General features: G+C 41.9%; 1 protein-coding gene across 6 annotated transcripts in view; it reads left to right on the plus strand.

Moving 5' to 3' along the window:
* The window catches only part of UGP2 (UDP-glucose pyrophosphorylase 2), a 440011-nt gene that overhangs the window by 351621 nt on the left and 61931 nt on the right, over positions 1–26459 (plus strand). For all 6 annotated transcript variants that reach the window (XM_069234231.1, XM_069234233.1, XM_069234232.1 and 3 more), the window contains exon 6: positions 3732–4029. In XM_069234231.1, coding sequence (XP_069090332.1) covers positions 3732–4029 — 298 coding nt within the window. The remainder of the gene's footprint in view (positions 1–3731; positions 4030–26459) is intronic.

Genomic DNA, 26459 nt, shown 5'->3' on the forward strand with positions numbered 1-26459 from the left:
TGAAAACCTCTGTTCTAGGGTCATATTTCATAGCCCACCACCCGGATTTGGTGCTGGTGTTCTACTGACCGAATATTGGTGTCGTTGTATTATACTGTTATTTCAACACTATGCATTTCCTGCTCCACAGTTTATATTTCTCCTCCTGTATTAGAAGTGTTTACTATTTCAAACCACAGTACTGGGAAAATAAGGAAAACCGAAAGTTATAATTTAGAAAAATGAGTCTGTGTAGTAAGAGCTGTACAGAACTGCACTAATGACGGGATGTAAGGAATGGGCATGGTAAAATAGCACATTCTGAACCTAGGAACCTTGTCTCGTACAGTGGCGCTGAAACTTGGTGTGGGAGGTGCTGCAGCCCCCTCCCCCCCACATTATGAATTATGTTCAGAGAAATAGGACAGAAAGCTGCATTTTACAACATCTACGCCCACAAGCAGGTATTAGGAAGTCTGTTGTCAGACATAATTAAACCTTAAATAGAGAAAAGGCCTTTTTCTAGCTAACTTCCTCTACTTTGCTATGATGCACACACAGTTGTGGTAGTGGGTCTGTGAGTCAAAATGTGGGGATTTTGTAACTTGAAACTAATAGCAGCACTCTGACATCAGCAGAACCCGGGGGCTAAAGGAAATTAATTTCAAACGTTTGTCACTCACATATTTATAGCAAACATGTGCTTCTTCTTGCACATTTTAGAAGCTTAACCCTTCCTGAAAGTACAATTAAGACATACTATCTCTTAATATTGAATTGGGATCGGAACAAAGGCTTTTTTGAGGAGGTCATGGGAACCTTAATTTCATGCCCACGGGGATAAAACTGCTTTCGTTCATATTGTTCTTTCTTAGGTCTTTTCCAGTTGAAAGTGACACAATTATTTATCAACAAATCGGTGTGTTTTGTACCATCATATTTCGAGACATTTCAGCAGGTCCAAAGCATTTTTATTGGTGTACGATGTATTATTTATCAAATATTTTCCTCCTGTATAATAGGTCAGTAGAGTGCTGTGATGTGGCATTTCCCTGTTTCGGGTTGCACAGCATTTGCATGAACCCTCTGAATTCTATGGAACTACCAATCTGTGTAAGTTACTAATAACCGCCTGGTATTTCTATGAACATTTAGAGTACAAGAATATTCTGCTATGCTTAGGGTATGGAGAAAAAAGTGCCTTTGAAACGCAACTCACTTTTACTTGCTACAAAAATAAAACAAATTGCCGTCTACTATTAGACATCTATCACTTTAGTTCGGTAAACGTTTGGAAAATATCTTTAATAGTATACTCTCGGGCAGTAAAATGAATCACATAAGTATTAGATGATTACATTTAGCATTTGCAGCACAAATGATTAATTGGTATTACCAGCTACCAGGCATACATTCACAACACCTAGCGGATAATATGACTGCAAGTTCAGCAGCTGTCATTTGTGTACTGTGCTGACCACAAAACATGAATCCTGGCAAGACTGACTCAGCCTTTCATTCTTCTCAGATCAGTGATTTGAATACATTAGTTTTGGTATTAGTAACATATTATTTACAGTGATGAGTAAAAACAAAATTCACAGATAGAGGTTTTTCTGGGTTGGTATGAGACCAAGTAAGTTCAGCTCCTCTTCCCAACAAAGAGGATCTAAAGTGACTTGTAAATTCTCCTTGCATAGACGAGCACCTTATCTGCTTAAGGTGAGTTGGTGCCAGCCATTGATTGGCAAGAGCTTTGTTGAGCAGTCAAAAGTGCCTGATAAGGTTGGTCCCTGAGCTTAAAATGATGACTACTGATGCCGGTCCAGCCTAATTACCAGTGGCTGAGATGAATGTAAGCATTCCATCCAGCACTTGTGTATATTTCACAGTACGTTGGAGGGGAATAAAACAATAGCACAGAAGTAATGTGTCCTTGCTTTTTAGAGGTGCACTGTGTTCCTTGGGGTATTTCTGTTCCTTACAAATTCTGTATGCTTGCTATTACACCTGGTGTTGCTCAGTGTTTCACTTTACCAACTTTTCTCTTGTTGCACTAACTTTCAGACTTGTTTTTTAAGGCTGCTGGTGCACAATGTTTCTAACGGACATAGGGCCAGATATAGCAAGGGGTTTTATCCATTCTGTGTCTATGGGAAAATGTGTTCGTACATATGGCCCATAGTAACAAAACATGGCAATCGAGAACAGATGCATGGTGAAATAATTTAGCTGTTATCTGTAACATGTTTATGTGCGTTTGGGTTGTTATCAGGAGAGAATTTAGCATAAGCGTGTCAGTTGTCAAGAGTGTTTTTGCAGAGGTTGATAATTTACGTAGCACACCCCTGAGAGGCTCTTGGTTTTCAGAAGAGTGATCCTGTGAATGAAAAGCAGAACCCTGAGTGAACCTATTTTTGTGCACTCAGAGTTTAAGTTGTACGCACAAATTTTCTGTTCAGTCACTTTCAGATCTACCTTTAAAAGAAGTGATTTGGAGCTCAGTAGGACTTTGAGTCGGTTTCCGTGCTTTTTAAAAGTGCATATAATACAGTGAGTTCATGTTATGGGGGGATATACCTTAAAGGACGCACTTCCTAGTTCGTTACAAACATGTCAAAGAGGAGATGACAAAAGAGTAACCACTTTCTCCTGGAATGTATTTGGCATTTTCTACAATTTCCTTGTTCGATAACCAAAAAGGGGATAATTTATAGAATACGTGATGCTGTGGTTTGAAGGGGGGGTTAACATTTCTCAGTGGGGGATGAGAGCACGTTGTATGTTTATTCAGAGAGACTACAAGTGTTGAATTAGGACCAAGTGAGCTTGTTGGACCTGTGAATTCTTGCAGCAGGAACAGGAACCCATATTAGCCATTTATTTGGTAGCCATGACCTTATGACTGGCTCCATTATGTGGCTGGTTAGTCATTGGCCCAGACTTGGCTTTTATCCAGTAAGCGTTACGAGGGTTCTCTGACACTTGCCTGTTAAATACTCAGCAGCATTGTCCTTTGGTAGAAGGTGCATATTATGTTATGGTAAATTAGGTGGCAGTGTGTGGGTCATCCAGGGAGTGCAGATGTAGCCCACTTGGACTGACCAGCCTGTTGACTGTTGCAGACAGCAGCACAGGCAAAGTACAGAAGCCGTATGGCTATGATTGCAGCCCGGGAGCTTACACAGATAATAAGCTTTTGCATCATTCAAGTTCGTTATAGAAGGTGAGTCTAGGTCATCGGGGAGGTGGAGTGATGGGTCTCAGTAAAAGGAATTTCCAAATGTAAAATGTAAGTAATGTCCTTCAGGATATGCCCAGCTCAGCCCTTGAAATTGACATATATTTTGTATATATACTTAGATGTTAGATGGTTCTGCACCATCAATATAACAGTCAGTGCTTCAAATCCTTACTTTAAAATGCATAGGTATTCTTTTTGGCTGACAGCCGACAGTCATTTTGTCTTCTTTCGCCACGAATGTTGTATATGTTATGTAGAGTTACACCGTTTTTGCTGTTGTCCTGCAAGGCCCTGATACCTATTTCTACATATCCAATAGTTCGTTATTATGTGTTTGAACATGTTTGTCGCTGCTTGAAACGTTTGTGTGCATTGCACTCCTGATTATAATTATATTTTTACATTGTCCTGTTATTATACTCCTCTTTCATGCAGAAGTAAATTTTTTCACACAGTGATAATCAATTTGTTATGATTGTTTTATCTCGTTTTCTCTTTTGTCTTCCAGGTATCCTAGAATAAACAAGGAGTCATTGCTTCCTATAGCCAAGGATTTATCGTACTCTGGGGAAAATGCAGAGGTTTGGTATCCTCCAGGCCACGGTGACATATATGCAAGCTTCCGTAACTCCGGCTTGCTGGATACCCTAATAGATGAGGGGAAGGAATACATATTCGTCTCCAACATAGACAACCTGGGTGCAACAGTAGATTTATACATTCTTAACCATCTTATGAACCCACCGAATGGCAAATCATGTGAATTTGTAATGGAGGTTACGGATAAGACAAGGGCAGATGTGAAGGTAAATATTCTCATTTGTTTCTGTGAAACATAAATGTATGGGGAATGGAGTGGTTCATTGATTGGAATAGCGGAGTGTTATCTGTTGGAGTATTGAATTTAATCCCTTGTACTTTTGGTTGAAATTAATTTAGTTTTGGGTGCTTATGTGTGGCCTTTTATTTATGTATGTTGACCTGGTGACCTGATCCCTGCATTCCCAGTGTCTGGAAGTAATACTGCTTAAGAGATGGTAAAGCAAACTATGTGGGAAAGTGTCAAATGTCTCCAAAATCGCCTATTGCGCATTATCCAGTGCTATTTGTTTTACATTTTAAAATGAAAATAAAGATACTTTTTAAAAGGGAAATAACATGGTTTTTACACTGCAGCAAGACCTCGCACAGCTGACTTTGATGGACTGACATTATGCTAAGATCATATTTTAAAGTAGAAACCAAGTCTCCTTTGTCTTGGCTGTTATTTTCCTTTCAGCCTCCAAGTACAATTCACTGTAATCCAATATCTCAAGAAGTGCGTCCAGGGCATGGCAGAAAAGTTGAAACAATGTATTCCTTGTGAGTTAGTCACTTTCCTAGAGTTAAAGGGACAGTGAAAGTATATGTTTTGCCCTTCACACTGTCACATGAAATTTCACCTCGCCTGGACCTTTTTAGGTCTTGCGTGAGGCAGCCCCTGCATTGTTGCTTTCAAGACATTTTGTTAGCTTACAAGGGGCTTGGAGCACGCCCACTGCTTACCATTGATTGGCTTCATAGTCACTAATTTCCTTGCTTCTCACTGGTCAACGCATGCTGGCTTCACTTCTTCTATGTGTGTTTGTCCGTCCCCTAAAGCATATGCCAGGTACTGCTTCTTTTCCCAGTGAGCATCCTTCCACTGCTCGCGCTTTCGGGCCCTGGCTACTTTTTTTTTTCTCCAGCTGTAACACTCCAGAGAATATATGCTTGCCTGTCTCCTGTACTTCCCCCTCCACCTCGCACTCACTATTATTGCTTGCCCCTTGCACTCTCCCATCTCTCTCAGTGTTGTAGATTGCCTCCTGGCTCCCTCCCCATTGTTGCTTCCATCATTGTTTGCACCTGCCTGTGTTGTTGCCTGCCCCTTCCCGTCTTTCTGTCCCGCAGAGAAAACAAACTTGCTTTTTCCTTCCCTCTCACATTGTTGCGTGCCCCTTGTACCTTTCACCATTATTGCTTGACCACTCACCCCTCTCCTGTTGTTGCTTGCCTCCTCCCATCCTCTCCCCTTGTTGCTTGCCTCCTCCCATTTTTCCCATTGTTTGTTGCCCACCACTACCCTCCTGGGTGTTGCTTGCCCCTTCCCTCTCTAAAGCCGACGCAAGAGCTATTGGCTTTGTCATTGTTTTGCTTAGCCATGTTGTACAGCAGCTGTTGTGCATCATGGATGAAAGCAGGGGGAAAAATCACAGTGACCTGGCCAGCGCTGATTGTGTCAAGGTTCCATTTTCTTTTTACTGCAGCCATGCTGCAAAGTCGATGCACTGCGGTACAAAATGGTAAAAAAAATCACATTGACAAAGCCAGTAGGTCTTGCTTAGGCAAGACTTATTGACGTTGCCAGTACTTGTATAAAACGGATTCCCCAAGAGCTGTAAGAGTTTCATAGTTGGCCTCAATCATCTTTTGCTGCCATTTAGACTGTCATATGTTCCCTCTTATGTGGAGGGATGGGGGACGGGGGGGTTGTAGAATGACTGCTTATGCAACATCATTATCTGCCAAACCCCTCATTTTAAAAGTAGGTGAGAGTTGCAAGGGTAAGGGTTTCAATGTAATGTTGGTAACATGGCCACTGTTACTTACTGCCTGCGTGTCCTTTCATCACCAAAATGATCTGGCACTGAACTGTTCTGTAGTGTTTAGAAATCCATTATATTTTCAAAAATGTCATCAAGAGTTTGAGTATGGTTGTCTCAAGCACGAAACAATGTATTATGAAACCTATTTAGAGGGTCATGGGAATGAGAGTTTCATTGCCAGAATGTGATTCCTTCTGCATCAGATCACCAGTCTTCCCTGACTTAAGGTCATTGTCTTGTTTCTGGAAATCAAAACCAGCATGTCCTTCTCTAGAAAGCCAGTGCTCTTCAGTAAATTTGCCACAGCATCTTCCTACATTCGGCTTCTTACTCACACTCCGCCTTGATACCTTAGAGAAGTAAACCATTCACTGTGGCTGTTCTGTTAACAAAAAGCATCTGCTGGAGCTCTTTTTTATATTGGTATACTAGTACAACTTCCTGTAAGAGAATATAGCCAAATATTTAGTCCCCTCACAGTATTTAGCTTTGAGACACATAGTGAAGAAAGTACAGAAGAATGTTTGCTTTCCTCAGTAACACCTCTGAAAAATTGTCCAAGGTTTACCAGCTGCAATCCAAAGGCCCTGGTTAGAATAGTTACAGTGCCCTTCCTAATAGGCGATGTAGAAGTGACAAATAGAATACTCAAAATATTCTGGACCAGTGGTATTTATTCAGGAAACAATCTCATCTTCGCTACCAACGGGGGTGGGAACATCATATGCAAATTAGCTGTAGTCTCACCCCAATGGGATAATTCAACCTAAAGGTTCAGATCCTACCCAGGTGAGCAGAGGATCACAAAAACCTCACTTTCACATTTCTGCCTTACTGACATCCTTAGTGAAGTGCTGGTGAGTCCCTTAGGGACATGGGACTTTAGAACTGTGACTGGGCACAACCACACCACTTTTAGCACCTCATTTAGCAGTAAAGTGGTAAATGGAAATGCTAGTATTAATCTGAAGTGCTAGTAATTGCTCTGGGTACCGATTGTGCATTCATTACCTGCAAGTGCTTTCTTGTGTAGCAAGGCTACATATAATAGCAGGAAATCCATGTTCCAATGACCTTAACTGTATCCCCCCTGAAATGTGTAGTAAAGTGAATTTGTCTCTACAGATGAAAGATTTTTCCTGCAAGCAGGCAGGAAACACAGTATCCCACCTTCCTGATCCAGCTGTTTTTCATGCAAAAGACTATTTTAGGTAGTGTGACCTCTGTTGTGGTTCCTCTGGGGCAAATAAGTCCTCATGCATGGAGTGATGACAGGCTGTAGCATAAAGTAAAATATCAGAGTGCTTTAAACCATGTCTTTGTCTACTTACCTCTTTGATGCCTAAACTGCTACTGCTACTCAAAGTATCCTTCGTTGTAACGTATGAGAGGATTAGTTCATTGGTGTTGATGCTCTATGTATATATCTCTAGGACGGTTTTATGCAGTCTTCCTGTTTAGCTCGTCATCTGTCTCAGCAAAGTTATGTTATTTCAGTGCACCACATTTTAACATTTTAATTCCAGCGTGCCCTTAGTGTCAGCAGCATTAACATTCATAGGGTGAATCCTACCATAGCCCGATGCGAATTGGGGATAGGGAAATAGTACTTTGTATAGAGACATTCTCATCTATGGACGAACTTCTGGTAATTATTTATGAGAGCAAGCCCACAAATCACTGCTCTTGAGAATCACTTCTGGAATATCACATGGTTTAATCATTTAATCATTTATACAACACTGCTTTGATTTTGTAATAGAAGATAGCCCCGCTTTAGGATTTCAGCTGCAGGCCCACATCTCCCCGCAGAACATTGAATGGAGACGGGTCCCCATCCATAGGACACTGATTCCTAGAGGAGGGCTGCAAGAACTTATGGCTGGGTGTGTTGCTGCCCCTGTATTTGGTGGAGGGGGCTGCCTACTGCCACTCTGATCTGTTTCTTAGGGACAGGGAGAATAAATATGGCTCACAGTGCAGGTGGGAGCCAAAGAAGGAGGCTGCTCTCGTCTGGCAGGCGCTCTAAGAACTGTGCCGACTAGAGGACTGGTGCTGCTCCAGGTAGTTGCCTGGAGGTAACGGGGGTCATGGGGTTCCCACCAGGGGCCCCCCAAAAAAGAGCAAAGAACATGGCAGGTCCCCTTCACTCACTGCCTAAGCCCACTCATTACATAATCTCACTTTTGGGAATGGGTTGCCCGCATAAAGCACTGAGACGGCTGTTTGTGCCAAATTGTTTTCCCTCATGGTGCTTTAGGAGGGACAGGGACACCATAAATGCAAGTTTTAATTGTTGTGCTGGGATGCAGTAAGTGCAGCAGCCCCCAGTGATTTATTCAAAACTTGCTCCAAGTTTTAGGGGGCAATAAATGTATGACCCAGGAAAAGTCTGCCCATTTTTTTTAAGCGCTCCCAAAGCTGGAGCCTTTGCTCTTCAGCTCAGGAGTGTCGAGACCCTTAGTGGTTGGTCCTATGACTGCATTATTTGGCCTGAAACAAGTAAAGAAAAACTGTGATACCACCTCAAGATTGCTCTGAATGTCAGTTCTTTATTGACAGTATTATTAATGAACAGTTCAGTGCCTGTATATTTAATGAACACATGGTTATTAATTCCATTGGTTTAAATGGTGATACAGCAGTAAATCGCAATAAATGGCTGTTTTATTAACATGATGACATCATGACAAAGTCTATCTGCCTTTTACATATTGGCATCTTTTTTAATGTATTGCCTTGACACTGTATAACATGTGATTTCTAATATTAATGTGGCAATAACTGGACCAAAGCAGTAGGCCTGTTTTATATATATTGAAACTACCTTATAATGTGATATTGCATCTGGTATGGATGTGGGGGGACATTGTGATTATGAGGTTCAGGACCCACTAAGGGTGTAATGTGATATGAGGATGTCACCAAAATTACTTCCATCTACCTGATGTATAAATTAGCAAATTAATAGGATATATATATCCCACACCATCTCTCCTGAGTAGAGGATGGGTTACTTGGCTCCAAGTAAAAAGGCAATTGCAGGGCCCTCATCCCTCACAACTAATAAACCAGTTTCTCATAGTCTCCCTTTGTAGTTTTGACATCTTTCAGCCAGAACTGATTGCAGACCTCCAGTGGACAGTCAGCAATGATCTATGCTGAAATTATTTACTATATTACTATACATTTTAATATTTCTTGTCTATGCACTATATTTACAAGTGAGTATATTAAATAATTATGTGCGAGTGTGTGTGTGTGTGTGTGTGTATATATATATATATATATATATATATATATATATATATATATATATATATATATATATATATATATATATATATGTTCGATGGCATGTGTAGCTGCAGATACACATGCTGTGCACATCCCGCCATCTGGTGTTGGGCTCGGAGTGTTACAAGTTGGTTTTCTTCGAAGAAGTCTTTTCGAGTCACGAGATCGAGGGACTCCTCCCATTTCGGCTCCATTGCGCATGGGCGTCGACTCCATCTTAGATAGTTTTTTTTCCGCCATCAGGTTCGGACGTGTTCCTTTTCGCTCCGTGTTTCGGGTCGGAAAGTTAGTTAGAATCTCGGAAAAATCGTCGGTATTGTTTGCGTTCGGTATCGGGTTAGTTACAACAGATCGACACCGACTTTTGAAGAGCTCCGGTGGCCCTTCGGGGTTTTTTCGATCCCCCCATCGGGGCCTGGTCGGCCCGGCCACGTGTCTCTTCAAGGCTGATGGAACGGACCCCATTCCGCTTCTGCCCAAAATGTCATAACAAGTATCCATATACAGATCAGCATCTGGTCTGTAACTTGTGTCTGTCTCAAGAGCACAAGGAGGATACCTGTGAAGCCTGTCGAGTGTTTCGGTCGAGGAAGACTGCGACAGGACAAGGGCGTTTCGAGGAGGAAGAAGAAACCTTCCCCATCCAGGACTCGGACGAGCTCGATCCAGAAGAAACGCCGAAAACCGTGAGTAAGACGTCGAAACATAAGACTCACGAGAAGGCAACAAAAGCCCAGGGGACGCCACCGCCAACAGGCCATGGCTTAACCCGAAAAATAGGTGACCGATCATCGGCACAGAAAAAGGGCATGCATGTGACGAAGTCATCCGACTCCGGTCGAGATACCGCCACACAACAATCTCGGGCCCGAGACAGCGGCTCCGAGCAGATTCGGCACCGAGACACCACGATGCCGAAAATAAAGAAGGTTTCCTCGGAGCCCAAAAAGGCAACCGAAAAGATTTCGATTCCAAAACATCCAGCCTCGGAACCGAAAACAGGTTCCTACACAGAGGAACAGGGATTGTCCTCCCAAATGCAAGGACATAAGTTTCCGAGAGGAACTTGAATCTGTTGAGCCAGACTACACTCAAAGAAGGCTCCACATTCAAAAAGACACAGGGAAGATAAGCACTCTTCCCCCAATTAAAATGAAAAGAAGACTTGCCTTTCAAGAAAAGGACAAGCAGCCACAGGCAAAGGTGGCAAGACAAACAACTCCACCACCATCAATGCACACATCACCGGTAGCCACTCCACCACTGATGCAATCCCAGACTCATACTGCAATGAGTCAAGATGATCCTGATGCATGGGACCTTTATGATGCTCCTGTATCAGATAACAGCCCAGACTGTTACCCTGCGAGGCCGTCGCCACCTGAAGACAGTACATCCTACACGCAGGTGGTCTCAAGGGCAGCTGCGTTTCATAACGTCACCTTGCATTCAGAACCAATTGAGGATGACTTTTTGTTTAATACACTCTCCTCCACTCATAGCCAATACCAAAGCTTACCTATTCTCCCGGGAATGATAAAACATTCCAAACAAATATTTCAGGATCCTGTAAAAGGCAGAGCCATAACTCCAAGGGTGGAGAAGAAGTACAAGCCACCACCAATAGACCCTGTTTATATTACGCAGCAATTAACACCAGATTCTGTGGTTGTTGGGGCAGCTCGCAAGAGAGCAAACTCTCATACCTCGGGAGATGCACCACCTCCAGACAAGGAGAGTCGCAAATTCGATGCTGCGGGTAAAAGAGTTGCAGCACAAGCAGCAAACCAATGGCGTATTGCCAATTCACAAGCACTTTTGGCAAGATACGATAGAGCTCATTGGGACGAAATGCAGCATTTCATAGAACACTTACCCAAAGAGTTCCAAAAAAGGGCACAACAAGTGGTAGAAGAAGGACAAAGTATCTCCAATAATCAGATACGATCATCAATGGACGCAGCAGATACGGCTGCAAGGACAGTAAATACTGCAATAACGATAAGGAGACACGCATGGTTGCGTACGTCAGGATTCAAGCCGGAAATACAACAAGCCGTGCTGAATATGCCCTTTAATGAACAGCAGTTGTTTGGGCCGGAAGTCGACACTGCTATTGAAAAACTCAAAAAAGATACTGATACCGCAAAAGCCATGGGCGCACTCTACTCCCCACAAAGCAGAGGCACATTTCGCAAAACCCAATTTAGGGGAGGATTTCGAGGTCAACCTACAGAGGGCACAACCTCACAAGCAAGGCCCACTTATCAAAGCCAATATCAGCGGGGAAATTTTCGGGGGCAATATAGAGGGGGACAATTCCAAAAAAATAGAGGGAAGTTCCAAAGCCCCAAAACCCCTCAAAACAAGCAGTGACTTCCAAGTCACACATCCCCAACACATAACACCTGTGGGGGGGAGACTAAGCCAATTTTACAAACATTGGGAGGAGATAACAACAGACACTTGGGTACTGGCAATTATCCAGCATGGTTATTGCATAGAATTTCTCAAATTCCCTCCAAACGTCCCACCGAAAACACACTATGTCAAAACAACATATAGATCTTCTAGGACTAGAAGTTCAGGCATTACTACTAAAAGAAGCAATAGAATTAGTACCAAAACACCAGAAAGGAACAGGAGTTTACTCTCTGTACTTTCTCATACCCAAAAAAGACAAGACTCTGAGACCTATATTAGATCTCTGAACATTAAATACCTACATCAAATCAGATCACTTTCACATGGTGACATTACAAGACGTAATCCCACTACTCAAACAACAAGACTACATGACAACACTAGACCTAAAGGATGCATATTTCCATATACCGATACATCCTTCACACAGAAAGTACTTAAGGTTTGTATTCCAAGGGATACATTACCAATTCAAGGTGTTGCCATTCGGAATAACAACTGCGCCAAGAGTTTTTACAAAGTGCCTAGCAGTCGTAGCTGAACATATCAGAAGGCAGCAAATACATGTGTTCCCGTACCTAGACGATTGGTTAATCAAAACCAACACGCTAGAAAGGTGTTCACAACACACAAAGTATGTCATAGAAACCCTCCACAAACTAGGTTTCTCAATCAACTACACAAAGTCACACCTTCTGCCGTGTCAAACACAGCAATACTTAGGGGCGACAATCAACACAGCAAAAGGGATTGCCACTCCAAGTCCACAAAGGGTTCAGGCATTTCACAGTGTAATACAGGCCATGTATCCAAATCAAAAAATACAAGTCAAAATGGTGATGAAACTCCTAGGCATGATGTCCTCATGCATAGCCATTGTCCCAAACGCAAGGTTGCACATGCGGCCCTTACAACAGTGCCTAGCATCACAGTGGTCACAGGCACAGGGTCAAATTCTAGATCTGGTGTTGGTAGACCGCCAAACATACACCTCGCTTCAATGGTGGAACAGTATAAATTTAAACCAAGGGCGGCCTTTCCAAGACCCAGTGCCACAATATGTAATAACGACAGATGCCTCCATGATAGGGTGGGGAGCACACCTCAATCAATACAGCATCCAAGGACAATGGGACATTCACCAAAAACAGTTTCACATAAATCACTTAGAACTATTGGCAGTATTTCTAGCGCTGAAAGCATTTCAACCCATAATAAGCCACAAACACATTCTTGTCAAAACAGACAACATGACAACGATGTATTACCTAAACAAACAGGGAGGGACACACTCAACACAGTTGTGTCTCCTGGCACAGAAAATATGGCATTGGGCGATTCACAACCACATTCGCCTAATAGCACAATTTATTCCAGGAATTTAGAATCAGTTAGCAGACAATCTCTCTCTGGATCACCAACAGATCCACGAATGGGAGATTCACCCCCAAATACTGAATACTTACTTCCAGAGTTGGGGGAACACCACAAATAGATCTATTTGCAACAAAGGAAAACGCAAAATGCCAAAACTTCGCATCCAGGTACCCACAAGATCAGTCTCGGGGCAATGCGTTATGGATGAGTTGGTCAGGGATATTTGCTTACGCTTTTCCCCCTCTCCCACTGCTTCCATATCTAGTAAACAAGTTGAGTCAAAACAAACTCAAACTCATACTAATAGCGCCAACATGGGCAAGACAACCTTGGTACACAACACTACTAGACCTCTCAGTAGTGCCTCATGTCAAACTACCAAACATACCAGATCTGTTAACGCAACACAAACAACAGATCAGACACCCAAATCCAGCATCGCTGAATCTAGCAATCTGGCTCCTGAAGTCCTAGAGTTCGGACACTTAGACCTTACACATGAATGTATGGAGGTCATAAAACAAGCTAGGAAACCTACCACTAGACATTGCTATGCAAATAAGTGGAAAAGATTTGTTTATTACTGCCATAATAATCAAATTCAACCCTTACACGCATCTGCCAAAGACATCGTAGGATACTTACTACATCTGCAAAAGTCAAAGCTAGCTTTTTCTTCCATTAAGATACATCTTAAAGCAATTTCAGCTTACCTGCAAATTACGCACTCAACTTCTCTATTTAGGATACCAGTCATAAAAGCATTTATGGAAGGTCTAAAGAGAATTATACCACCAAGAACACCACCAGTTCCTTCATGGAACCTCAACATTGTCTTAACACGACTCATGGGTCCACCTTTTGAGCCCATGCACTCTTGTGAAATGCAATACTTAACATGGAAAGTTGAATTTTAATTGCCCTCACATCTTTAAGAAGAGTAAGTGAGATTCAAGCATTTACCATACAAGAACCATTTATTCAAATACACAAGCATAAAGTAGTTCTACGGACAAATCCTAAATTTTTACCAAAAGTCATATCACCGTTCCACTTAAATCAAACAGTAGAATTACCAGTGTTCTTCCCACAGCCAGACTCTGTAGCTGAAAGAGCACTACATACATTAGACATCAAAAGAGCGTTAATGTACTACATTGACAGAACAAAAATAATTCGAAAAACAAAACAATTATTTATTGCTTTCCAAAAACCTCATACAGGAAATCCAATTTCTAAACAAGGCATTGCTAGATGGATAGTTAAGTGCATTCAAACCTGTCATCTTAAAGCAAACAGAGAACTGCCTATTACACCAAAGGCACATTCAACTAGAAAGAAAGGTGCTACCATGGCCTTTCTAGGAAATATTCCAATGACCGAAATATGTAAGGCAGCTACATGGTCTACGCCTCATACATTTACCAAACACTACTGTGTAGATGTGCTAACGGCACAACAAGCCACAGTAGGCCAAGCAGTACTACGAACATTGTTTCAAACAACTTCAACTCCTACAGGCTGAACCACCGCTTTTGGGGATATAACTGCTTACTAGTCTATGCACAGCATGTGTATCTGCAGCTACACATGCCATCGAACGGAAAATGTCACTTACCCAGTGTACATCTGTTCGTGGCATTAGTCGCTGCAGATTCACATGCGCCCGCCCGCCTCCCCGGGAGCCTGTAGCCGTTTAGAAGTTGATCTTGAACATCTGTATATTTGTAAATATATTACTTTAAATTACATTATGTACACACTTATTCACTCCATTGCATGGGCACTATTACTAGCATATACAACTCCTACCTCACCCTCTGCGGGGAAAACAATCTAAGATGGAGTCGACGCCCATGCGCAATGGAGCCGAAATGGGAGGAGTCCCTCGATCTCGTGACTCGAAAAGACTTCTTTGAAGAAAAACAACTTGTAACACTCCGAGCCCAACACCAGATGGCGGGATGTGCACAGCATGTAAATCTGCAGCGACTAATGCCACGAACAGATGTACACTGGGTAAGTGACATTTTCCATATATATATATACATACATATATATATATATATATATATATATATATATATATATATATTTCAGCTGAAAAAACAAAGATTAATGTTATATTTAGATGTGATAAAAAGTTCTGTATGATAAAAACAAACCTTAGAGATTATACAAAAAGTACCACTAATTTGAAGACTAGCAAAATATGCCCCCTATTGTAAGGTCTTTATTTTAAATGGCAAGTTCAGTGTCAGATGTGAGGAATCCTTCACTAGCGGACCTTACCTAAGTCCATGTGACTCTTCTTTTTTTTGTTTAGCCTACAAAAGGGACCACTTTGGATAACCTTAATGGTTTGTCATTTTAAAACAGTCTGGGTTATATTATTTTATAATTCTTACCTAATAATAGGTAATTCAGGGCAAACATGCATACCTGCTTGTGTCTAAAACTAGTCTGCTGATATTTTAAATATGTAGTATGGTAGCCATATAGCATCTATGCGTATTGAGGTGTGTGTGGCCACAACCTCGAATATGTCTGCAGCAGTATCAGTGGTTGTGGACAGAGCAGAGGCAGATCTGGTAGAACCTATAGAGGAAAGCTGGTAGCTAGATAATTGAGGCAGTTGAAGCTCTTGAAAGCTACTTTGAACAGGATAAAGAATTTGATGGGGATGCAGCTGAAATTTGCACTGTTATTATTACTACTACTACTACTACTACTACTCTGTACATGACATTCACTGCCATGCCCAGCAGCCAGTGTGGCAGTGTCACCAAAATTTTCCCTGTAGACTATGATTAGTGGCACCAGCAGCTCGGTGAGGACTTGTAGTAGGTGCTACAGCAGCAGAACAAGTGCTCACTCCTCCATGGTTGCCTACCTACAGCTTGAGATAGCATGCTTGGCAATGAGGTTGACCAGGGAGGGAGACACACTAGAGAACAATGGATACTGGTGTATCGATAACATCTGAAAAAACTTTACACCCTGCCCCCAGTCATACGTTTGCCTTCAAGTGATTGTAGTGGGATGATATTGAATACATTCCTGAGGCATTTATCTCATTGTCCACTTTGGAAGAAAAGGGTGAAATGCCTCCCCAAGCACAAGAGTCCATAACAAGATGGTCTGTAAATAACGTTGGGTTCCTTTGTCCGGTTTGAAGAAATGAAACCGATAAGTGATCCCATCAGATTCATAGACCCCACTGACCTGTAACACATTAGTGTTAATTTGCAAGAAGCAGAAGCTATAGCACAAAGTGATCCTAGTCCGAATTCTTCCATCTAAAGTCCACTCCACAAAGTAGAATGATTGCTGTTGCATGTCATCAGTATTATGATCATGAAGTCCCTTCTTTAGTCATCATTCCTTCAAAACCACTTTCTCCAAAGGAGTCCTGGCACCACATAAACCTTCTGGACCTGCAGGCCATCCTCTTGGCACTGAAGGCTTTCCTACGATTAACCAAACAAAGACTAGGGCAGGTTCTCACAGAAAACACCACTGTCATGTGGTATTGCAACAAACTGGGCTGGGTGAGATGTGGAACCTGTGCTAGGAGGCACCATGCCTCTGGAAATGGCTGGAATCCCTGGGGATTTTCCTAATAGTACATCACAAGTGAGTATCTCTAAATGTCAGGGTGGATGAATTCAGCAACCTGCGCCTGGTAGATCACATGGTAGTTTTGCAGTGTTAGCATTTCTGTGTGTTGGAGTTTCCGAGGTGTATGTATATGTACATATATTGTGTGTATATATATATATATGTGTGTATATATATATATATATATATATATATATATATATATATACATATATGTATATATAATAATAATATTTCTTTCCTTCTTTCTTCCTTCTTTCTTTCTGAAGTTCTGAAGAAGGTGAGAAACGATTTCACTCAAGTCATCCTAGTGGATCCAGACTGGGCATGGAGAGGGTGGTATCCAGAACTCCTGGGTATAAGCATCTGTCCTCTGGTCAGGCTGCTGCTTCAGAAGGATCTTCTGTCGCTGCAGCAGGGGAGGGCTCTTACACCTGACCTATACAGTCTTCAGCATAATGCTTGGAGATTGACTGCTGAGTGCCTTTGGTATCCTTCCCAAGATGTAGACGCCATCTTGTCTGCCAGTAGTACCTTTACAAACTCATAATACTCCTGCTGTTGGGATATGTGTGTGATTTAGTGTCGTACTCAGCAGACTGATCCACTTCTAGCCAGGTAATCTGAAGTAATGCTTTTTGCATAGACCATAGCCAAGCAAGGACTTGCTTTGGGGACAATTAAAGGGTACCTTTCAGCCTTTTTGTGGTTGCCAGATCACCTTTCTTTATATAAATCACTTGTTGTGCTGTCTTTTTTTTTTTTAAGTTTGCAACTTTTGTTTTCACGGTCTTCCATTATTAGGCCTCAGCTGGACCTTAATATGGTCCTCTCCTTCCTGATAGGTACTCCTTTTGAACCACTGTACAGCTGTCCACTATGGCTTCTCACCCTCAAGATTGTGTTCCTTGTTGCCATAACATCTGCAAAACGGGTGAGTGGACCACAGAGCTCTCTCCTTACACTACTTGAGCTTCTTTTCATCCGAAAGTGGTGACATCTTTTCACATCTGGGAAAACAACAGTCTACCAGCGGCTCACTACTCTAAAGAGTAGGAGAGACTCTATCGGCTGGATATTAAAAAGGCTGTTGGCTTTTACATCGATCTTACCAGGGTCCATTGTGTGGACAATCAGCTCTTTGTGGGATTCGCTGGAGCGAAGGGCAGGACAGTGCAGAAGAGAACTATTTCTTGGTGTCTATTGCTCTGCATTAAAATGTGGTACACATTGGCCAAGAAGCAGCCCCTGGAAGGTTTTTGGGCACATTCCACCAGAACCAAGGCTGCTAGCACTTTGACTCATGGAGTGGCTGCTCTGGATATTTGCCAGGCTGCTCCGTGATTGTCACTCCATGCATTCATGAAACAGTACTGTCTGTATAGCAGGGTCTGTTGAAATGGACATTTTACCTGCTCGGTCCTGCAGGACTTAGGTTTGAGCCAGTTTAGACGCACCACTAGGGAGGTACTCATTGGATATCCATTCAAAAGGCGAGAAATCTGCAGCTATAAGTATCTATCAGAAGAACAAGTTATGTATTTTTGATGTTGCTTTTCCTGCAGTTACCTCACCCTCCCACCCTGTTTTGTGAACTGGTTCACCCTTCCTGTTGTGTGAACTGGGCATTTTCCACCTAAGAAGGTGCCAAGTAAACCGATCTGCACACTGGCCCAAGCCAATTTGCTGTTGGGCACTGCGTTCGGGGGTACAGACAGCCTAGAAAGCAACTGACCTAAGTGCACGAGTGGTGCCCATGCAGTTCTGTGTGTCACTTCTGGAGTGGAATTACATTGTTTTGGAGCCACACGATGCCACCTACCAGCGCCTCGGGGGTACTGCTTGAAAAGTATCCAAATCCAGTCTGACACCTGGAGAATATTCTGAAGGTGAGAAATCCGTGGTTCGAAAGAGTATGTACCAGAAGGAGCTTTACCGAAGGTAACTTATTTATCAATAGCATCAACACTGTGCATTCATTTGCCAACAATACTTTTGTGCTTCTGTGACATTGCAATCTAGGTGACCTGACCTCCCCCACTCAAATGTCCCCATTTCTCCCCCGCCCTCTCGCCTGGAGGTCAGGCAGAAGAGGCCTGCCACCATTGTGGCTTTTCAACGTGCACGGCTCAGCCTTCAGATTGCTGTAGAACTAAGTCTGCTGGAGCCTATTCCACCACTGCTGGCACAATGCAGTCAAGCCGCCCGAGTCAGCTACATGATAACCATGAAGGGCGGCAGTAGCGGTACTCTTTCTACACCACAGGTAAAGCGTGCCGGCAGAGATATGTGAGACACTGTCATGAAGTCTGAAGACTTGCAGCTATCTTGGACTCAGATCGACTTGCCTTTCCAATCATGTTTTAAAACTTCTTTTGCTTTTCCAGTTCTCGGTTTACAAGATGGAGGTATGTTATCATCTTATATGCACTTCGCTCTGCGCACGCTGAAAGAGAATTCTTCTGTTCGGCTTGTGCTGCACGCCAGTGTTTTTTTAATTTAATTTTTTATTTTTAAGTTATTCGGTTCTTGGCTCTTCGATGTACTGTGTGGTAGGCAATACAATAAAACACCTTAATGTGCATTCTGCCGATTGGAAACTTCATTTACTGCAACTCGATACAATAGAATGCCTTCTTTCCATTGTTTTAACTAGTTTTATTAGTTTTTTTATGACATGTAACACCACAGAAAATCTAAATCCATAAACCATAAATATAAGGGGAAAACTGCTTAGCTCACCAGAATCAGCAACAAGATGAATATTAAAATGATTTTGTCAGATTTATAGAACTATTAGGCATGTTTGGAATGGTAGTGAGAAATCCTGCCTTCTGCTGTAGGTGGATTTTACATTACTGTTTTAGAAATGCCACTTTTAGAAAGTGCTGTTCAGCAATAGAATTTAAAATTAATCATATAATGAATCATTTCTTCTGTAAGAGAGTACCCAAATCCAAAACTGTATTTAGAAAAACACATGAAATAACAGTAACCACATTTAAAAAAAAAAAAATCACAATAGTGATGGTGAAAATAGTGAATTAAGTCTCATGAATGACGCAGTGTAAAAAAAAAATATAAATATATATATATATATATATATATATATATACACACATACACAATATATACAAGAATTATAGTAATCACAGCAAGTAGGCCATCGTCACGACCAATAATTCTTGTCCAGGGTAAAATCAATAGTGAAGGAATGTATACCGCTCCGTAACACAGAAGCAGATACACATAGTGACCGCGGAGGACTGACGTATATTAACCCCATCAAGGCTGCTCCAAGCCTAAATGTTGATGACCAGCTTCCTTAAAGGGAAAACATCCCAAGTAAGGTGCATAAAACACAAAGGAAATGATGAAGTAAGCCACTATAAAAATGACCCTGCAAGTGATCAGAATGCCGAATTAAAGAGGCACCCACATAAAAAAGAGGAGCCAATGCACACCATTCTGATTAAATCCAACCATAGTTACATAAATTAGCTTCGGCTATATTGACTTCACATGGGGAAACAAAAGCATTTATACATATGATCCACAATATGAAGGTTTTCCCGGACAGCTAGTGAAATTAATTGATATAAGAAGGGGAGGTGAGGTGTTAAGGGGGGGAAAAAGGGAAATATCACAGCCATGTAATATGGAGTGCCTACAACTGATATTTAAACAATGGCCTATAATCCACTGGCATCAGACAGTTATGACTCAAAAGAATATTCATTCCTCATAAGAGGACAAAACACAGCCTTAAAATACAGAATACATGGAATAGAGCCATACACTTTAGGGAAAGAAGTCCTTCAAACATCCCATCCATATAATATAGATTTCATGTTTCTGATGTATGAACAATGACCTAAGTTAAACTGTCGTCAAACAGTTACAACTTCAAAAGTCCATCCATTAATCGGAAAGGAGCGAGACATCAGGTGGATCAGAAGTCAAAAGAAAACCATGATCACAAGAGTCATGAATTAGAATGCAGGACTATTCCATTCATCCAGCTTATTTTACCCATGGTTAACAGTAATGCATCTTGAAATACATCTCCGTTTGCATCGTTGTAGAAGTTGGTTAAAGTCCCCTCCCCAAAGAGGGAGAGTTGGTCGGTCAATCACTTGCCAGAAAAAGTATCTTTCAGAATGCTTGAATGCTAGAAAGTGGGAAACCAACGGTGTCTTAACTCTGCTTTTATGCTAGATCCTAGTTTTAACCATTTGTATGGTTTGTCTAATATACCACAAATTACATGGACACTGAATGGCATATATAACATTACTGGAACAACAATTCGGGTGATGTTTGAGTGAGTATACATTGGTCCCGCCCTTGACCTCTAACATCCTCAGTCTGAGAACATACACTACAATTCTGGCCCTGGAAATGACCAAGGATTGGTGGTAAGCCCCATGAGGTAGTCTATGAAGAGTGAGCAGTATCTTTGGGGGTTCAGGTCACTGCATGTACAAGATGGACACCTACATTATTACCCCTTTTACAGGAGCATAGTGGGGGCTCAGCAAAAAATGTATAGCCCAGCAGAATATCCCAATTTCTCTTTATGATCTTACTAACATAAATATTAGCGGGACCAAAAGGGGACACAAATGGAATATGTGTATTTAAAGGATGTGACCTGGGGGTAAGCAGAGTTTTCCTTGGGCAAAACCAAGCCTGTTTCATTGATCGTTTCACCAGTCTTCTGGTGTATCTCCGGCTTACAAGTCTCTCAGCCAGAGTTGAAGCCTCCTGGCAATAATCGTTTGTCCATTTGTAATTCCTCCAGATCCCGAGGAACTGACCATATGGTAGACCATCCCTCAGACCCCTAGGGTGACTACTGGAATACAAGAGAAGAAGATAAGAATATTGCTTTCTGCCGACTTCCTAAACAGAGTAGTACTGATTTTCCCATTAGAAGTTCTGAGGTCCAAAAATGGTAGTGCATCAGTGTGTGCTTTAAGGGAAAATTTAAGATGCCATTGTACAGAATGTAGCCATCCGACCTGTAAATTTAACAATTCCCTATCCCCCGCCATATCAATAATACACCATCGATGTATCTTTTCCAGAAGACTATCCGGTTCTGTAAAGGGTTGAGAGGAGGAAGGATCCTATTCTGTTCCAACTGAGACATGTAAAAGATAGCAACATTTGGGGAAAAACAAGCCCCCATAGAGACCAATTTCTTTTGAAGGTAAAAGATGTCACAATATAAAAAATAATTCATAGACCGTGTAATTTCAAGCAATTCAAGCACAAACTCTTGAATGGTTGGGGACGGGAATCCAAAAAACATTCAATTACTTCCTCACCCTCACGTTGGGGTATGTTAGTGTATAAAGATTCAATGTCCAAGCCAACCAAAAGGTTGGTTTCTGAATCAAAAGGCATATCTTCAATCTGGGAAATCAAATCCATAGTGTCCCTGATATAAATAGAGCTAACAGGAACAAACTCCTTAATTATAGCATCAATATATTTAGCGAGGAGTTCCAAACTGGAGCTACATCCTGAAACAATAGGTTTTCCAGGAGAGCTGTGTTGATTTTTAGGTATTTTTGGAAGTACATAAATTACAGGTGTACGTTGATAACTGTTGTTTAGAAACATAGACTCCTTAGGGGAAATGATTCCATGATATAAGGGCCTACTTCTGGATCTTATTTCCGGTAAAGGGTTGGACCAAAGTTTCTCATAATGTTCTGGATTAGATAGTTGTCTTAAAATCTCAGAAGCAGATTTGTCAAAGTCCATCATCACTATGCCTCCACCCTTATCAGCCTGATTGATCACCAGTGCACGATTCTCTTTAAGGGACAAGAGGGCATTTCTTTCTGACAATCTCAGATTATATGGAATTAATTCAAAAGAATTCCTCAACTCCTGTATCTCCTGCAATACTAACTTCTTAAACACCAAGAGTTTGTGCAACATCGAGGAGGAGGATAATAAAAAAGTGGAAGGTAGATGAAAGATACTAGGTGTGTGTTCCTGAGTAGTAAGAGAGATTTTTTTTTCAATCTGATACGTCTGAACATTTTTAACAAGTCCTTATTTGAGGTGAAAAAATCATTACGTTTGGTGGGGATGAATGATAAGCCCTTATTTAGGAGATTCCGTTCAAATGAAGTTAACTCCTATTGGGAAAGGTTAAAAATTGGTAAGAAGTCACTTCTAGTGTTAGTGAAATCATGTGTGGTCACAGGAACTTCAGAGAGACAATTGACCTGATCTAGAACAGAAACTGAAATGGTTTTGTTTCCCCATGTGAAGTCGATATAACCGAAGCTCATTTATGTAATTCGGGTTGGATTTAAACGGTCTTGTGCGCATTAGATCTTCTTTTTTTATGTGGGTGTCCCTTTAATTCTGCATATTGATCGCTTCCAGGGTCGTTTTTATAGGTAGGCACGTTTATCACACGCTTGATTTAAGTCGCTCAATATTTTGGTATGGTATTGGTCACCTTGGTGGACGGATATCGTGAACACTTTCGTTGGGTCTTTATTGACTGCCATCCTTTATCTACAGCTATGTGTTGAATTTTTATGGATTTTTTTTGCCCTTTTGTAAAATTCCTCTTTTGGGCCACAATCTTCAACGACCTGTTAGCCTGATTAATTTTGATTTGGTACTAAATGCACATTGGTGGGCATGACATTTATAGCGTTTTTTTGTAGTCACGAGGTGGTTACAAATTGCATCACTGCTTCTGTCAGTAGAATAACACGGTTATGCTTTCAGCCTCTTATTATAGCACAATTCGACCTGAAGGTAGACTGGTTTTCCAAATGCACTTTGCATGCTAACTTGGTTTCTAGTGGGTCACCTGGGCCGGATGCTAATTTTTGACTAGTGGATTGGACTGGCATGTCTTTCTGAGCCCTAGAAATACGGCTACATAAGCATGTATTTTTGATATAGGTTAAATATTATTTGTTTTGGTTTCTTTGTATTTCTTTTTCAGTTTTGCTTGAATAAATCAGCTTGTTGGTATTTTCTAATTGTATCAGTGTGTTTCAATTTGATCTGTCTCCTGGATATGAGATGCGTTTATGTATCTGGAACAGTAATTTATCCGACTGGTTAGTGGTAGTTTATTAAATGCGCAAGCCGGTTATCAGGCCCCTACTTAGGTCATTAATCAATTTTTTATGTGTTGCCTCTAGTTTTATCTTTTTTTGTGCTTCCTTTGGCCTTTAGGACCCTCATACTGAATGTGTTTTTCTTACTAAGCAAGATTTGCCAAGTTCAAGTGGTTGACGGTTTTCTCAGACACGTTATGTCTATTATCTGTGAGCGACCACACTGAGTGAGACCCTTGTTTACTATCCTTTTCTTTGTGATTGTGTCTCATGTCCTTCAGTTTTCCTTTTTTACAGTGCCACATATTCTTTTACCTCGTGTCCCGATGATGACCCCTCATTAGATAGGGGTCAAAAAGTCGACTTTCCCACAGCTATATGCTGCTGTCCATGTCAGATTAATGGTTGTAGTAATTTATCAAGGATATTGATTTTACCTTGGACAATAATTATTGATCATGACAATGGCCTACTTGCTGTGATTACTATAATTCTTGTATATATTGTATATATATTTACACTACGCAGCTCACGAGCACTTAATGCACTATTTTCACCATCACTATTGTGTTTTTTTTTTTGTGTGTGGTTACTGTTATTTAATGTGCTTTTCTGAGACGTTGTTGCAGATACATAATTTTATACCTAGGTCTCAACTGGTTTCTTCCTTGTGGTAGGTTTCTACTTTTAGAAACTGGGCATTTATCTGTGCTTGTAACTCTAGTGCTTTGCAGCCTGACTCCAATCCACATCTAGGGCAAAGTGACATCTACCTCAGGTGCATACTTTCCAGACAGCCGTAACATAGGAGGGGAGAGGTGTAATAGAAGAGGCATCTGCATACTGATAGTCATCCTGGGCCGGGGAGAGGGAGGGTCGTTCGAGCTTTACATGTCAATAGACTGTGTCCTGCCCTTATAAAATTGGCTCATTTTGCCCTACTGATGTCTAGACACAGGGTTGGGATGAAAGGTGGTTGTGTTACACTTGAAAGGGTTCCTTTAAAGTCACCCCTGAACAAAAGCATTTTTGAGTATAAGTATAGGGGAGGGGCTCTGACCCCATGATTTTTAGAGCAGTTTTGGAACTGGGACTGAACCTAAGCCAGAAGGACTGCTGAGCTGTACAAAGTACTCCTCTGGACTGCTCTTTTGTTACCATGCTGCCTGCTGTGTGGCATAAATGACTCCCTGGATTGCTTTTCTGATTGTTGCCCTGCTGCCAGCTGCTCCCGGACTCTGGACTACTTAGGCACTGCTGGACTGCCAGGAAAAAACACTATTAGGTGCCTTATTGGGCTGGTTTCCCTGGCCACTGCTGCCTCCCTTGTGTCCCCTTTAGTGTTCTCCCAGGGCTAGCGTGGGATTCCGGTTGTTCATTTGCTGGCCCTGCAACTATAGCGCTTGGAGAGCACTAGATTTTGTGACTTTACTTTGGCTGAAATTAGCGCTTGGTGAACGCTGTATGCTTTTCTGTCCATACTGTCACTAAATGCATGAAAAGTGCTTTCTTTTTTATTGCTGGGGCCTGTGGAGATCTCTGCTGGGATACGCAGTGGCACAGACATATACAAAAAGGAAAGATTTCACCCCTGGAAGCGCATAGAGATCGCTGGGTGCTTTCTCCCACTGTCCTTTGGTGAATTAAGTCAGTGCACTGTGAGGCTCTTCCTCCACCATGCCCCCCCGCACTGGTCCAGCCAAGCGGGGGCTGCCCGGGGGAGAGCAGGAGCTGCCTCAGAACCCAGATGTGCTGGTACACCAGTTTGCTGACAGCCTGATTGATGGGGTGCATTACACTGCCTCTGCTTGCTGGACCGACATATCTGTCAGAAGGCCAAAGAGTCATGGGTGGGGTCATATTCCCCGACAATGACGACCATACTTCCTGCCGCCAGAACTGCTGCAGGAAGAGCCAGGCCAGGCCCGCGGATCAATGCCAAAGCCCTTTCGACAGGGATCTTCCTTACCTGGCAAGCTGTGTGTGAGTGCGGATTGGCAAAACGCTGTACGGTGGCTGCTCTGCACGTTGTGGGCAACTGCCCCTCACTATTTGAGAGAGAGGGATTCCACCGTAGTCTCCCTGCAAATTCTTCAGTGGAATCTCTCTCTCCACCAGTCGGAGGGTACCTGGAACTATTCTTTTTTTGGACTCTCACTCACCCCAACAGCCCAACCACCTCAGGGGGCATTGTCTTCAGAAGCCTGCGAATTACCATAATCTCTAAAAAAAAAAAAAAAAAAAAAAAAAAAAGTGTGCATTGCTTTCTGCAGCCTATGCTTCTGGCACCAACCCGCCCCTTCACAACCAAGCCACTGGGATAACCGTGCTAATAGGAAGACAGGGGTTCCTAGTCCCAAATTCCTTTACGGGTACCCGTTTGTTCATGATGAAATGTTCAGGGTTCATGTGTACTGCCTCCACCCTAACAATTGCATTTTATGCTCTAGTACAATTATTCATATCGCTACTCTGTCAGTACTAGTATGAAGTATAATATCTATGCTTTGTTGCTTTGATTTTGCAACTACCAGATAACTGGTGCTATCATACCTGCATAGTATGCCCAATATGTGTAGTGCATGGTGATTCATGTGCACTCTGCTGCAAATTACCTGCTGGGCATCATGCACTGGTGTTCTGATGTATGACATTCCTTAACTTTGCCTAACATGAGTAGTAGGCCAGGATTTGCATAGTGTGCATAGTACTTATAACTATTGTTTTGGTATGTTACATACAATATAGATATATTTTTATAATTCTGTGTGGAGTCTATTTTGT

The sequence above is a fragment of the Pleurodeles waltl genome, chromosome 5, assembly GCF_031143425.1.
Source record: "Pleurodeles waltl isolate 20211129_DDA chromosome 5, aPleWal1.hap1.20221129, whole genome shotgun sequence".
NCBI classification, from domain to species: Eukaryota; Metazoa; Chordata; class Amphibia; order Caudata; family Salamandridae; genus Pleurodeles; species Pleurodeles waltl.